The sequence below is a fragment of the Cuculus canorus genome, chromosome 5, assembly GCF_017976375.1.
Source record: "Cuculus canorus isolate bCucCan1 chromosome 5, bCucCan1.pri, whole genome shotgun sequence".
Taxonomy (NCBI): Eukaryota; Metazoa; Chordata; class Aves; order Cuculiformes; family Cuculidae; genus Cuculus; species Cuculus canorus.
The window spans coordinates 34,811,138-34,824,374 of NC_071405.1; the positions used below are offsets into that span (position 1 = coordinate 34,811,138).

At 36.7% G+C, this 13,237-nt stretch overlaps 1 protein-coding gene across 2 annotated transcripts in view; it reads right to left on the reverse strand.

Moving 5' to 3' along the window:
• FAR1 (fatty acyl-CoA reductase 1) overlaps positions 1-13,237 on the reverse strand; it is a 37,059-nt gene that overhangs the window by 8,762 nt on the left and 15,060 nt on the right. Inside the window, exons 3-9 of one of the 2 annotated variants that reach the window (XM_054067602.1) lie at positions 11,778-11,953; positions 8,972-9,151; positions 6,402-6,579; positions 5,301-5,345; positions 5,072-5,190; positions 4,525-4,592; positions 2,350-2,521 (exon numbers count right to left, since the gene is read on the reverse strand). In XM_054067602.1, the coding sequence (XP_053923577.1) occupies positions 2,350-2,521; positions 4,525-4,592; positions 5,072-5,190; positions 5,301-5,345; positions 6,402-6,579; positions 8,972-9,151; positions 11,778-11,953 (938 nt within the window). Of the gene's footprint in view, positions 1-2,349; positions 2,522-2,836; positions 3,009-4,524; positions 4,593-5,071; positions 5,191-5,300; positions 5,346-6,401; positions 6,580-8,971; positions 9,152-11,777; positions 11,954-13,237 lie in introns of both variants that reach the window. The other variant, XM_054067601.1, reaches the window with a different exon arrangement.

The following is a 13,237-nucleotide window of genomic DNA, read 5'->3' on the forward strand; positions in this document are numbered from 1 at the left end:
TTTTTTCTTTGTAAGGTTAGTTTCTCAATGGATCAATTGGCTCCACATTCTTTCAACTGCTAGATCAATTACAAAGTTGGCAGAAAAGGACCAACTTTTCCTTGGAGACAGCTTGTTACTTTGCACTAAATCAACATGAAACTACATTTCTTTAGGGGAAGAAGAAAGAAGTATGGTGACAGCCTTGCATATTCAGAGATGTCAGCAGTGAGTGTCAATTAGAAGACATTTATGTGGCTCTGGTAGACTAAGTTTTATAATTTCAATGGCACCATATTCGTCTTGCAAATGGGAATACAGAAATGACTCAAAAAAGAACATGAATACGCATAATGGTACTTTATATCTCAGCCTTCACAGCTTGTTCCAGAGACAGCCATTGGATATCAGTCGAATATCGAAGCCATATATAACCAGACAGTATAACAACAAGCATTGCACCACACCTTCATAAGCTCAACACAAAAAGGCAGATCTGCTGATCATCATAAAGATCTGAACATTAGCAGCAGTCAGCAAGTCAGTGTCTTGGCACAGACAGGGCAAGCTATTGACCCTATGAAATCAAGTCAGCACATTATTTGAATTTCCTTGTGCTTTTTTTACTACATTTTTACATTGCTGAAGCTTTTCTGCTAAATTCTGGTGGAAAAGGTCATGTTTTAGATTAAGTCAGCCCTAATGTGTTTCACTCAAACACACTACATTGAGTGTGAACCCCACCAATAACATTTTCAGGGCATTAGAAGTTTCCTACTAGATGCTATCTGGTAATTAAAACCATTCTGTCTAGTAGACAGAATGACTACAGCAACAGTAGTACAACCCTATACCATGGCTGCCTCCAGCTCATCGGTTTAAGCACCTTTCAAAGTACTTTGAGCCAGAAGATGAAAAAAGTAGAAAAGTAAAGATTTGTCTCAAATTTGTTCTATTATTAAACACATGAAGCCCATGAGGATTTAACACTGCAGGTCTTGCTTGCATCTATAGATTTATTTGCTTCTATCACTCTTATTGCAGGCTCACATTTTTTTAAATGGTTAAAAAAAAAGAGAAGTGCACTATATAATGAAAGCTATATTCATGTAAGTGGGCTGGATATCCAATGTAAAAGGTTTTCTTTCAAATGCATTTGAGTAACCTTAGTGATTTAACAATATCTTGTTTTAGTTCAATCTCCCATCTTCCATCCAAACTGTAAGATGTTGCGCACGATAGGAAAATTTCCTAACCACTGTTACATTAAACTGATTAGGAATACCCACACCAGTAATACTTCGCAGGCTAGAAAATATGTATACAATGTTACCAGTCATACTAGTTCTGACTAAAGTCCTAAATCCCATCTTTGAACATCAAGAACTCCAGGAAAAGCAAAATCAATTCTGGCAGTACTACTTCCTAATCATTTGAAAGACAGAGTGGCATTTACAACATCACTGTTTTTAGTGAGTGATGAAGTCTTTGCATCTGTCACAATTTCTACCCATTTTTTATTAAAAACTTAAAATTGCAAAAGAACCTAAAGGGTCGGAACATGAACATTAAATACCTTCTTTTGACCTTTGAGCTTACATCTTTTTAATGTGGGAAGATTACTATACAGGCACAGTCTTTTGCCACTGTTGTATTCACTATTGAGCAAGCTTGGAACAACAGAAGGCAAGACAGTCTAGAAGTGATCTACAAACCACCTACAAGGCATCTTTCTGCTGATCCAGAGCATAACTTCCCCTCCTTGTATGACAGACCTAAACTACAGGGTAAGGAATGAATACTCACTTGTGTTAATATAGTCACCACAGTGGAGATTTTTAGAGAGTCTGAAGACAAATACTTTTGAAAACATAACATATGCAACAAGTTAAGATCATATGGTTTGGCAAATCTGAAACAAATCGAAGTGACATCTTACACTCCCTCTAAGTAACTCGGGTTAGCGTATTTACTGGAGCTATACCATTTTCACCACTTAACAAGTTAGCCACAGACTAGTGTAAATACTATAAACTGAATGAAATGTTGAGATGATACAAGATCAAGTTTGATCATCTACAGGAATAACCCACGATTAACTCTGTCTCCCATTTCATTTTCAGTTTATAATAGCAACAACAATCTTGATGCAAGCCACTTCATAAGAGTTCAATGACTAATTAATTCTCAGATTCTAATTCGAGATATATCTTGGACAGTATTGCTGAGCCAGTCACTAATCTCTTAGAAATGCCACCACTGGATTGTTATTGCTTATATTTAGTAAGTCTAGATAGTACCCATGCCATATCTTCTTCACAGGTCTCCACCACCTTACCAGCAAGATATTTTTAGCTCTGTCTTTCTTACCGTGGTCTACGACCTGTCAGTATGAGAACAAGATCAAGCAAAAATGCCGGTAATGTTTGTTTGACTGTAGCACACCATTGATGCAAGATGGGGGTGGAATACACACTAAGTTTAGGGTGCCTAATTGCACCTTCTAATGGAACTTTCTTGAAAGCCAAATAAGCAAGGTCTCCTGTAGGAAAAAATAAGGATCAACACATTTTGAATATTCATTATTCAAGAACAAACATCACTTGCTAGACCTTGTAATTCTGTTTATCCTGACTACTCAAACCCCCAGACTATCCAAGAAAAACACTCATTTTTGCTACAAAGTTTAAAGTCACTTTGAATTCAAGAACCTGTTCAAGAAAAAAAGGCTGAATTTTAGTCACAAAGCATTCAGGGAAAGAGAAAAAGTTGAAAAACAATCAACGTACATCATAATGTAAGCACAGCTTTGTTTAAAAGTCAGAGGAACAGACAAGACAGAGCTAGTCACCATTACCTTGGGCTTCTTCCAGTAATCCTGAGGTAGATATCATACAGGAATGCTGGGGCCTTATGGCTTACAGCAATCCAGTAATGATATAAAAGGTGATTGGAAGTTAGATTTACATTGGGCCGTCTGAAGGCCTGTTCGAGAGGATTCCTCTTGAAAGTGGAAATTACATGGTATTCTGAGAAAGAAAAGTTGCGTAACAGCTTTGATAATAACCATGTAAAATGTAATGGTTTTCAAAGTACATTACAGTCTGCAATATTTACTTCACTACGTTATTTAAATAGCCACATTAACTCTTCTACAATCCACAGAAACTGAAACAAAGTCATAAGCTTTTAACCCTAAAATCCTGTTAAACTGGTTCTTCTTATAATCAAGAGGGTTTTTTCTGCCTTCAGTAGCATATTTTATTGTAGCTTCTCTCTTTCTGTTCCTCTTCCCTACCCTAGAAGAGTATTTCAAAACTCATAGCGATTTCAGTATATATTGCATGTAAAGCTATTTAAATAGTCAGCTATATTTCATCAAGAAGGCTACCCCTCAGAATAATTTAAAAACAGACTGAGGACTTCACAATCATCTGAAGTGCATTTCACGTAAATTTTTTAAACAACTTATCCATATTTAAGTATTAAGCAAAAATGCTGTCAGAATGGGACTCCATGATCAACTCCTGCTGACACACAAAAATTCTGTACCTGACAGATAGGCAGCATCAGTGTCTTAAAGTTATATGGAAATTCACCTCATTTTTATAATCATTTCTTGTAACTTTATGCTGTTATAGACAACATTTAAATACCTCGATTCAAAATTGGAGTATAAATGAAGTCAGGAATTTTGGCTGAAGCAATAAGGTTTAAAAATAGAGATGCATATAAAATTGGGCAAAAGGCAAGTAAAAAGCACAAGGAAAGTAGTCAAGAGAAAAAAATTACATTTAAGTATTTAAGTTAACTGAAAGAAAAAAATAATCTGAATTTAAGAACTCTATTTCTAAAGAAAGCAAAAGCTAGTAAACAGCTTTACCATGCCACTCATCTTGTAATGCTGTTTAGAACAAAAGCTTTTACAAAGCTTTTGGCATGCTGATTACATTCTAGTCAGGATATCTATAAGCTGAAAATAGGTGGCCATACTTTCTTACGGATCGCTTTTCCCTGTGTACGAACAGTGAAGTTCTCATGTAGCTATCTAAAAAAAAAGCCACCTCAATCAACAATTAACTTATGCCAAACAAAAAGCTACACAACTGCTAAAAAAATCATACCTCTCAATCATGCAGACGTACAAAATATCTAGTTGCAAGCCTTTTATCCATACATATTCAGTAAAGCTGGCATTAAACCCAGCATCACTACTGCTCCTCTGAGCAATGTATTTTTCCACACATTACCCACACTCTGAAGATTAGGTCATTGCAGCGAACAGAAAAATCGGTTCTCCCAAAGTTTAAGGTAAAATGAAATAAAACCCACAAGAACAACATGAAACAATGCTAATGCAACAAGGGGAGAGAATTAACAAAGTATAGCAAAAAAAGCACAATACACTGCAAAATTGAGAGGTATGGCTATTAAGCTAGTTTTAACAATAAAAATGCAATATGACCTACTAATTACAGCCTGTGTTTTTACTATTTTACCTTATTTTTCTATTAAAGCCTATTAAAAAATAGAAACACGGCATACCAACTTCACCCCAGTGGAAAGGATTGGTGCCACCTGTTGTACAGTTATACACCATGACATTTCTTGGTCTGACGAGAAAAAGGCAAAAGAGAAATTTAAAGACAAAACCTTTAAAAAAACACAGTCAAAAGACTATACCCAAAGTTATCCTGTTCCTCAACAACATCATTTACATAAAGCAAAGAGTAAGTCCTAAATTAGGTTTTTTTGCTTCCAATATCTTCCAGTATTTTTCACCTTCTTTAACTATATTTCTTTTGTTTCATAGGAGACGTCACCTGCATTACTGCAGATTACACTGATAAAAACAAGGCTTACAAAAGAATTTTAAATCATGGCTTGTGCACTAGTACCAGTAGGTGAGGTATTTCTCTTCAGCATAAGGAAGTCATGCTTTGAGGGACTAATGCTGTTAGAACCAAACCTTAGATTCCCTCACCCTGGGGAATAGCAGGACTCTGTTTAGAAGTTCAATAGAAGACTGATTTATTAAAATACACGATATCATATCAAAATACTTAGGACTCTTTATTGTCACCTGTTTTACCTATTAACTCCAGAATACCAGGCTGCAGCCAGTGTAGCGTTGATAGCAACATCTACTGGAACAAGGTCTGCTACTGCATTGTTGGAAGCCCTCATTGTTCGAAGAATTCCTTTTCCTGCCTTAAAGAACAAAACAACAACAGAGAAGAGACAGATTTACACCAGTAAATCATATAAGCTTTGCAGCCTTCCAAAAGAAGAAAAAACATTTAAGTATATTCATTACTTACAGCAATGAGGAAACCACTAGGTCCATGGATGCTATCAATCCATCCCTATTACGAACAGAGGGAAGAGAAAGCATTTCGTTAGACTATACTGAAGTCAGCAGTTTTAAGTGAAAATTTTAGAAGTTTCTACACACAGGTAGAAGGAAAAGAGAATACAGAAGAGAAAGATATTAATTTCCATGACCAAATGAAGTTCTTCCATAGCAAAATCTGGTGATTTAACAAGTTGCTATGACTCAGACAAGAGATGTACCCATAGACTCACTGGTCCTTCAAAGTGAGATCAGCTTATTTCTTAGCGAATAAGCTGTAGAGTATTGTCTGTATAAATACGTTTATGTTGAAAGTACTCAAGTTTAAGTACTTTTAGACTACTCAGAATGCAGATATGTGGTTTCATACTATCTATCGATCTAACTATCAATCATTAGTTTTCTCATTTTTAAACAGAAGACATGCTTGCTTATCTTTAATGACAGTATACAGACACTATATACTTATTGGTTTGACATGTACCTTGCAGGTACTCAAAAGGTATGCTAAGTCAGCTACATGTTTTTTACAGGCTTGACAGACATCCAGGCCTGAACTGGAGAAGCTATTCCAACAATGATCTCCTACATGAAGGGGAAGCGTATAGCTATAAATCAATACAGCAGTAAGTAGACCTTATGCCATTCCCTGCAAAGCCTACAGCTTTTTACTAAAAAAAGCGGAGCCAAAACATCTTTACATCCTGTAGTCCCCAGTTTTCTTAGTCCTCCCTTGCAGCTACTGACATACCAAAGCATCTTGAAGAGGGAAAAAACAGATGTAGATACACAGAATCACAAAGTAAAAAGTTTATCATTTATTTCATGCGTGAAATATTATCTTCCATTGTGATAGACGTACATTGTTCCATCATTAAGAGTAATTTACCCCCAAATTTCCCACATAAGAATACTGCATTTGGCAACTTTTGTATCAGAGTTATCTAGAACCAACCAAGCCACAACTTCATAGTTCAAAAGATTTCATCTACAAAGGTCACTAGATGAACATGCTGTTGATATGTACTCAGTTTACAGACAACAACATCAGGTAAAAACTCAGACTTACAGGAAAAGGCTCCTTCCAGCTAGCACCAACAATAGATGGCCTCACAATGACAGTGTTTAATTTTGCACTTTCTTGTAGTATCACATATTCGGCTAAGGCTTTTGTGAATATGTAAGTATTAGGTCTATCGCCCATCAGTTTAGGAGTAATATCATTCACCAGGCCATCATCCATCCACCTAAAGAAAAAAAAATCAGAAGTGAAAATTACTGCATGCTGTGTTACCAAGGGCAGGGGAGCAAAAGCAATATGTAAAAAGGATAACCAGATAAATCTAAAAATACTTCAGAAAGTAAAATTGAAGTCCAATCACTTCAAAACGCCACTCAAAGCAAACAAAAAAAACACTCAACAATAAAACCCCAAAACCACCAAAGCACTAGCATTCCCCTAGAATGCTACCCAAACAGAGGAACGAGAAATTCTGTGAAGACTAGGAAATATTTAAAAACTCAGTTCTGCATTTCACATTTCTGCAACAACCCCAGTATCCAAACTAGTACACTTAAAATCTCGGCTTGATTTTCAGAATTTACCACCAACTCCCACTGGTTAGCCTGCCATGTGCTTCCTTCTACTTAAGCAGTTGCAAGTTGTAAACTATTTCCATAAGCATTTATATATCAAACAATAAATGTCTGTTGACAGCTCCCACTGCGGTTAATTTTAAAACCTCCTAAAACACCATTCATCAGAACTCAAGAGTTAGAGGGTTTTTGCCTATTTGAACTGAAGGCTGATCCCAGAGGCCAGACAAATCAAGTTTAATGGAGCCTGTCTATTACACATTGTGATTATACACTACTACTTAAATTAAGGAGGCAAGTGCATATGCAGAACCCTTCCGAAAAGAGATCTTAAGGAAGAATGTTACATTTGAGATCCTACAGCAGCAGTATAGTTAGGCTGTTTTAAGACATTACTACCAACTTATAGAAGACTTAATACTGACATCACACTCACTTTGTTACAAATTAAACCATAGAACCTAAATATTTGAATGTAAGTGCCAAGAACAACAACAAAAAAAATCTTTCACCAAAACACACGCCCAGTTCCAAAAGTATTTCAGAACTATTTTACATGGCATACTATACAAAATCAGAGCATTTATGAATTTTGCCAAATATCAAATCTTTTTCTTCTTTTGTTAATGTTACTATGATTATTTTTCCTTTAAAGAAAAAGGAATAGCAATAGAAACAAAACCAAGTTTATTCGTAAAAGCAGCATAATGCTATTTACTTTCTTGCCCAAGTAATTTATTACACACCAACTACAGAACAAGTAGTACATTCTTTTACAATAATCCCAATTCTGTCAACTAAATTCCCAAACACAAAATGTATACACAGCAAATTAGTATCTGGGACACAGGCATACTCATTTTATTTGCTTCAGTCACACAGCATCTTAGCCACATATATGGAATTTAGCCAACACTGTTATTCACTAATGTTCTGTTACAATCAAAGCTGACGAGCATCAGACTGCCTTCATAATACAAACTGGGGTGAGAAGAAGGGTAGAAAAGCCCATAAAGGGACACAAATCTGTTCGTGTGTCTTAGTAAGCCCCCCCTCACTTCCACGTGTTCTAAAATACAGACAGCTGCCCAAGCCCAAAACAAGCAGTGCAAGTTATATTTATCATGATTGTGAAAAGATAGATGAAAATATGACTATTTCAGAACGTCTCATTTGAAAGTGTACTTAAAGTCAACATTACAAAAAAAGGTCGGCTTAATGCACATTCTAGGTAGAGGCTCATTTGTTTTTAATGTTATTGCTCTTTCATCTGTAACAACATGTTAAAGAAGATTTTTTTTTAATTATTTCTTTTTAGTTTCATACTTCACTTACAAGGGGTGATACTTTGTATAACAGGAAAGAAGAGAGACTCATTGAGAATTATTGCACTACACTTGACTTAGCCCATATTTGCCACCCTTTTCAGTTAGTGTCAGCTAACATACACAAAATAAGACACAGAACTTGTAATTTCCACACACTATGCCCCCTCTCCTCCCAGTAATGCCCAAATCGGGAGTAAACAGCTACAGAAACATTTAGTGTTTGCACTCTCCAAACACCTCATGGAACTACTTCTACAAGTGTGTTTCTGAGCAGTTAAGTAATACTATTTCAGTATTTCAGAGTGATCTTGCTATGACATTTAGGCGTATGCAGTGAAGGCTGCTGTTAAAGGACTCTCTTGTCTTTAACCCTGTTCTTCACAACGCTGGTGCTAGCATATTTATAACAGCAGAGCTTTTCTTGTTTTAATAGCTCCCAATTCCAATTCAGCTCTCCACAGCTGAACTGCCACTCTCAGCATAAAGGAGTCAGCACGAATAGGTATGAGCATCCCTCTCCTTCCACACCGAGCTCCACTGAAAGAGACCAAACCTTAGCCCACCACCTTTACAGAAAACAACAGTGTCAGACTTCTGGGACAGCATAAATTAATCTCTTAATCTTTCAGGTCCCTAACCAATTTTTTGGTACTCCATTACCAGGAAGCAAATGGTTACAGATTACTGAAGTAGCTTCATAAAATACAATACATACTCAAGACAATCTATCAGTTTCCTGGGATCGACAGGAGGTGGATAAACTATTTCCTCAATCTGTTTTCGATTGCAATATGCAAAGGCAGTTGAAACATGCACAAACACTTCCAGATTCTTCATTTGCTGTGCCAAGAGGAGGAGCTGTTGTGTGGCCACCACATTTAACTGAACAGCATCTCTGTTGATTAAACAGAAATTTGATTGTCAGAAAGTAAAACAAAAACAAGCAAAAAAACAACTACTCAATTCACTCCTAAATGTCTCAGTGATGGGTATATAAAGTATTCCTAAACATCCACCCTTCCCAAAAAAGCATTATATTCCTATATAACTTCCTATTCAAGACTGCAGTATGCTATTCTACACCTCTCAGCATTCAGGATAATTTTCTTAAGTTATACCCTGTTCTTACTGTCATCCTCATGCTTGGTTACTAGAGTGGGAAAAAGTCAGCATACCTTTGATGCCCTCAAGCAAAATCCCAATCTTACATTTTTGTTAAAGTATGAAAGAAATAATGCAACACCTAGCTACCACACGAGATGTTTCAGTTTCAAAGGCATCTCCAAACTTCCTAGTTCAAGTTGAGTTAGGTTAACAACTCGGAAGGTTCAGAGGGCTTTACTAGAGACTGGTATTTTCTTGTAGGGCAGCACAAGACTCAATAGCAAAACAGGGTAAGAGGACAGAAGACAAAAAGGAAAACCACCAAGAACCACACTTTCATCCACTGACTTCACTGTTTTTCATTAAAATAGAGTCCTTAAGGACACTGTAAGAGAGTAGGTACACCAAGGCTTACTGGCCAGCTGCTATGATTATTTTATACAATTCAGATATTCTTTCTAGCCTATAAAACTTATTACGGGCACTAATTTTCTTATACACAGTGTACAAATAAGTTTCAAAAATACAGACAAATAAAGCTTTAAAGTCTTTGCAATAAAGTGTTAACAAAAAAAAAATCTTGTTTCCCCACCCACCCAAATGAGCATTAGGTTTAAGACTGCTTTATCACACATTATTACTGAAGCACTGGGACCACAAACAACGGAAAAAGTAATTTCTCAATTTCCCCTTAGATAGAAGTATTGTTCTTGGCTTTCACTGCCTCTTTCAGAAAGTAAAAGGAAGGAGTTCACACTCAGAGCTGTATGCACCATTTTAAGACACAGAAGCATATAGCAAATAGAAATTGGGAAGTGTTCCAAAATAAACCATATAAGCAAATAAGGCATTTGGGGAGTGTTCCAAAATAAAAAAAAAATTTTGCTTTCTTGACTTTGCTTTTACCACTGGCCCAAGCCAAGTATCTTAAATGTTACAGAAATTATTCCTGTTAAATATCTAATGAAGTCTTCTAGGTGGTCTTCAGATTTGAAAAGTTCCTCCGATCATTTCAGCACATCTGTTAGCAAAGAGTTGAGGCCAGAGCACCTAAGAAACGCTCACATTTTCTGTTTTGCTGAACAACATACTGGGCCTGACAAGAAAGCAGAAACTGCCAGAGGCTTTTTGTACAACAACCCCATTTCACCAGTTTCTCAAACTGTTTTTAAGTCCCTATGGGCCTTTGTCACGTTGACGTTCCCTAACATTTCAAGGCCATATGACAGTGATACACATGGGCTACTTTATGACGTTTCAGCATACAGTATGGCATTCTTAGAGAGACAGTGCCAGCCTTTGGAACAACTCAAAAGAAAAGCAGAGTTAAGTGTTTTATCTCAAAGTTGCTTCACCTCCTGCCCCCCAAATTTGAGCTCTTACTCAGTCTTGCATCAAAATAGGTATTTATTCCAGTGTTTCAACACTCAAGCAAAGTCATTACTTCTGACAGAAAGTAAATATGATCTTTTCTTTCTTCTGTTACTCCTTTCTCTAGAATTTCCTCAATAGATTCAGTTTCCATGTAAGTTTTCAACTTCCAGTTTTCACCTTTCTCCCTATGCATCTAACTTCTCCCTGCTCTCTCCAATGCAAACCTCCATTCTTCTTTCTGCAGAAATGGAGAAAAATGAGCAGTACTTAATCTCCTGTTTGTTCACCATGTAGAGAGCACGTGCTAGAACTCTTCCCACATACATTTCGCTGGAAAATGTCATCCTCTGAAAATGTGTTCCCCTTCTAGCAAGGAATAGTTTGAGTTCCCTTTTACGCACTAGCGAAAAAAGCTGATATTACTAGTGAGAACAGTACATACAGCTACAATTCATTCGTACTCTTTCTACCCATCCCAGAGATCTGAGCAACACATGCTGTTAGTTAGGAAGACTGAATAGCAACATGTTTCCTAGTCTCTTCAACAGCTTTTCTTCAAGAAGACCTTGAAATCCAGGCACAGGCATTTAATAAAAACAAAACAAAAAAAACCCAAAAACCACAAAGAAAAAGCACCAAACCAAACACACAAAGCCTGAGAGGCCTATAATTAAAGTAAAAAAACCAATTAATTTGGTCTCTAAGCACTAATAATGGATTTGTCTTTTTGTCTAAAGCTTTAAAGTGATAAAAATTTTTCCATGTGGAATAGTGTAATTCTAACCTCTGGCAAAGCAGATTTTAAAAAATATGCCTCCATCTTCCTAGGAGCAGCAAATGAAAACCCAAAAGCTTAAGATAAGGTAATAATCTTTTCCCAAAACCTTAAGGGCATCATCAAATGGACCAAGCACACAAACAGTAGTCTACATGAAATAGCATGACAGTGTGAATATTTGCAAGGCTGTGCAGACACCTGATTTACCCCCTCCTTTGAGTACCATTCGTTTACCAGACCAGAGTACAGAGAATTTCAGACTTACCTCAGCGATTCATTGAATCTGACTGTAGCAGCACAATGAAATATTATATTAGTGCATTCTATAAGTTCTTTCTTGATTGGTTCACTGAGTTCCAGTCCAGGCTGTGTAAGATCACTCATAATTACTACTATTTTTGTTCTGAAATCTCGCTGCTCTTCTCTCAATCTGTCAAAAAGCTGTCAAAAAAAAAAGGACTGAAAATTCAAACTAATAAGCAATGAAGATTGCATGTGTTGTATAGAACATACTAAGACTTCAATTTGCACTTAAATTTCCTTAATACTAGTCCTTGTCCTTAAAAAACAGACCTCTATCAATATCAAAAGAAGGAACGGTCTCTATTAGACACCACGGCTCAAAGAAATCTTCAGAAGTAGTCTACATGCTGTTATCTCTTCTCTTTCCACAGAAGAAAAGGGGGAAAAAGTCTGCCCACTTCCCAAGTTTGACAATAATTGTTCAAATTCTTGCAGACTTGCATGAGTCGTGCTTTAACCCAAGGCAGGGTTAAAGGCTGCATACATCTGATCAAGTACTATCAAAGTGTTCAACTACCTATTCTCATTGAAAAAATTGCACACACGTTATATTCCACCATATATTCTCCTCATAATTACCTGGGTTCTAACCATGTGGCTTAACGCACACAGATAATTCTCACCTCATCTTATTTATGCTCATTAGTATGCAAGTTTTCCTGAGAAAAATAATACTGCGGGAATAAAACACACTCAAAATTTTCACCAGAACAGAATCCTCTTAATTGTACACAGGCAGATTTCTTAGCAACTACTTCAACACAAGTTGATTAAAATGTATTAAAATCACAGCAGTACTTTTTTTTTTCCCCTCCCTCCAAGCATGCAGTTCGACTGAACACAAATAGTTAAATGACACTTTTCAGTGAAGACACAGAATGAAGAGTCAATTCATTTTCAACTAGATATTAAACCACCTAATGGTACAGTTTCAGGACTCCTTAAGGCATCATACGTTTGCACTGCTACCAAACACACTGGTCCTTCTAACTTCTTCACTCACATTTTACTTCTCCAGCCCTGGCAAGACCTGATGCCTGTGTAAGGATACAAGCTTGCCAGTCCAGTTGAAAAAAAAAATACTTTTTTGGTAGTTATTTTTTCAGCTCAACTGTGAGCTAATGCCCCTAATGCAAGCCACCTAAAGTAGTCGTGGTAACACCACAGTAAGAATATAGGACATCTCCAGTGACAGAGGTCTTGGAATGATTTCCCAAACATGAAACTTTACCTTAAAGAACAAAGCCACCAAGACAGCATTTAAAGCCTCTGCAATTCTTAGTTCACAAGGTACAGCAAACACTGCTTGCCTAAGGGCAGGAAGCCTTTTGTGCTTTTGAAAATAAGCCTGCTATGTTTTTTAGCTGGAATGACAATGCCTGCCTCCAGAGAACTGAAGTAACCACCTTTTAACCATGTTAA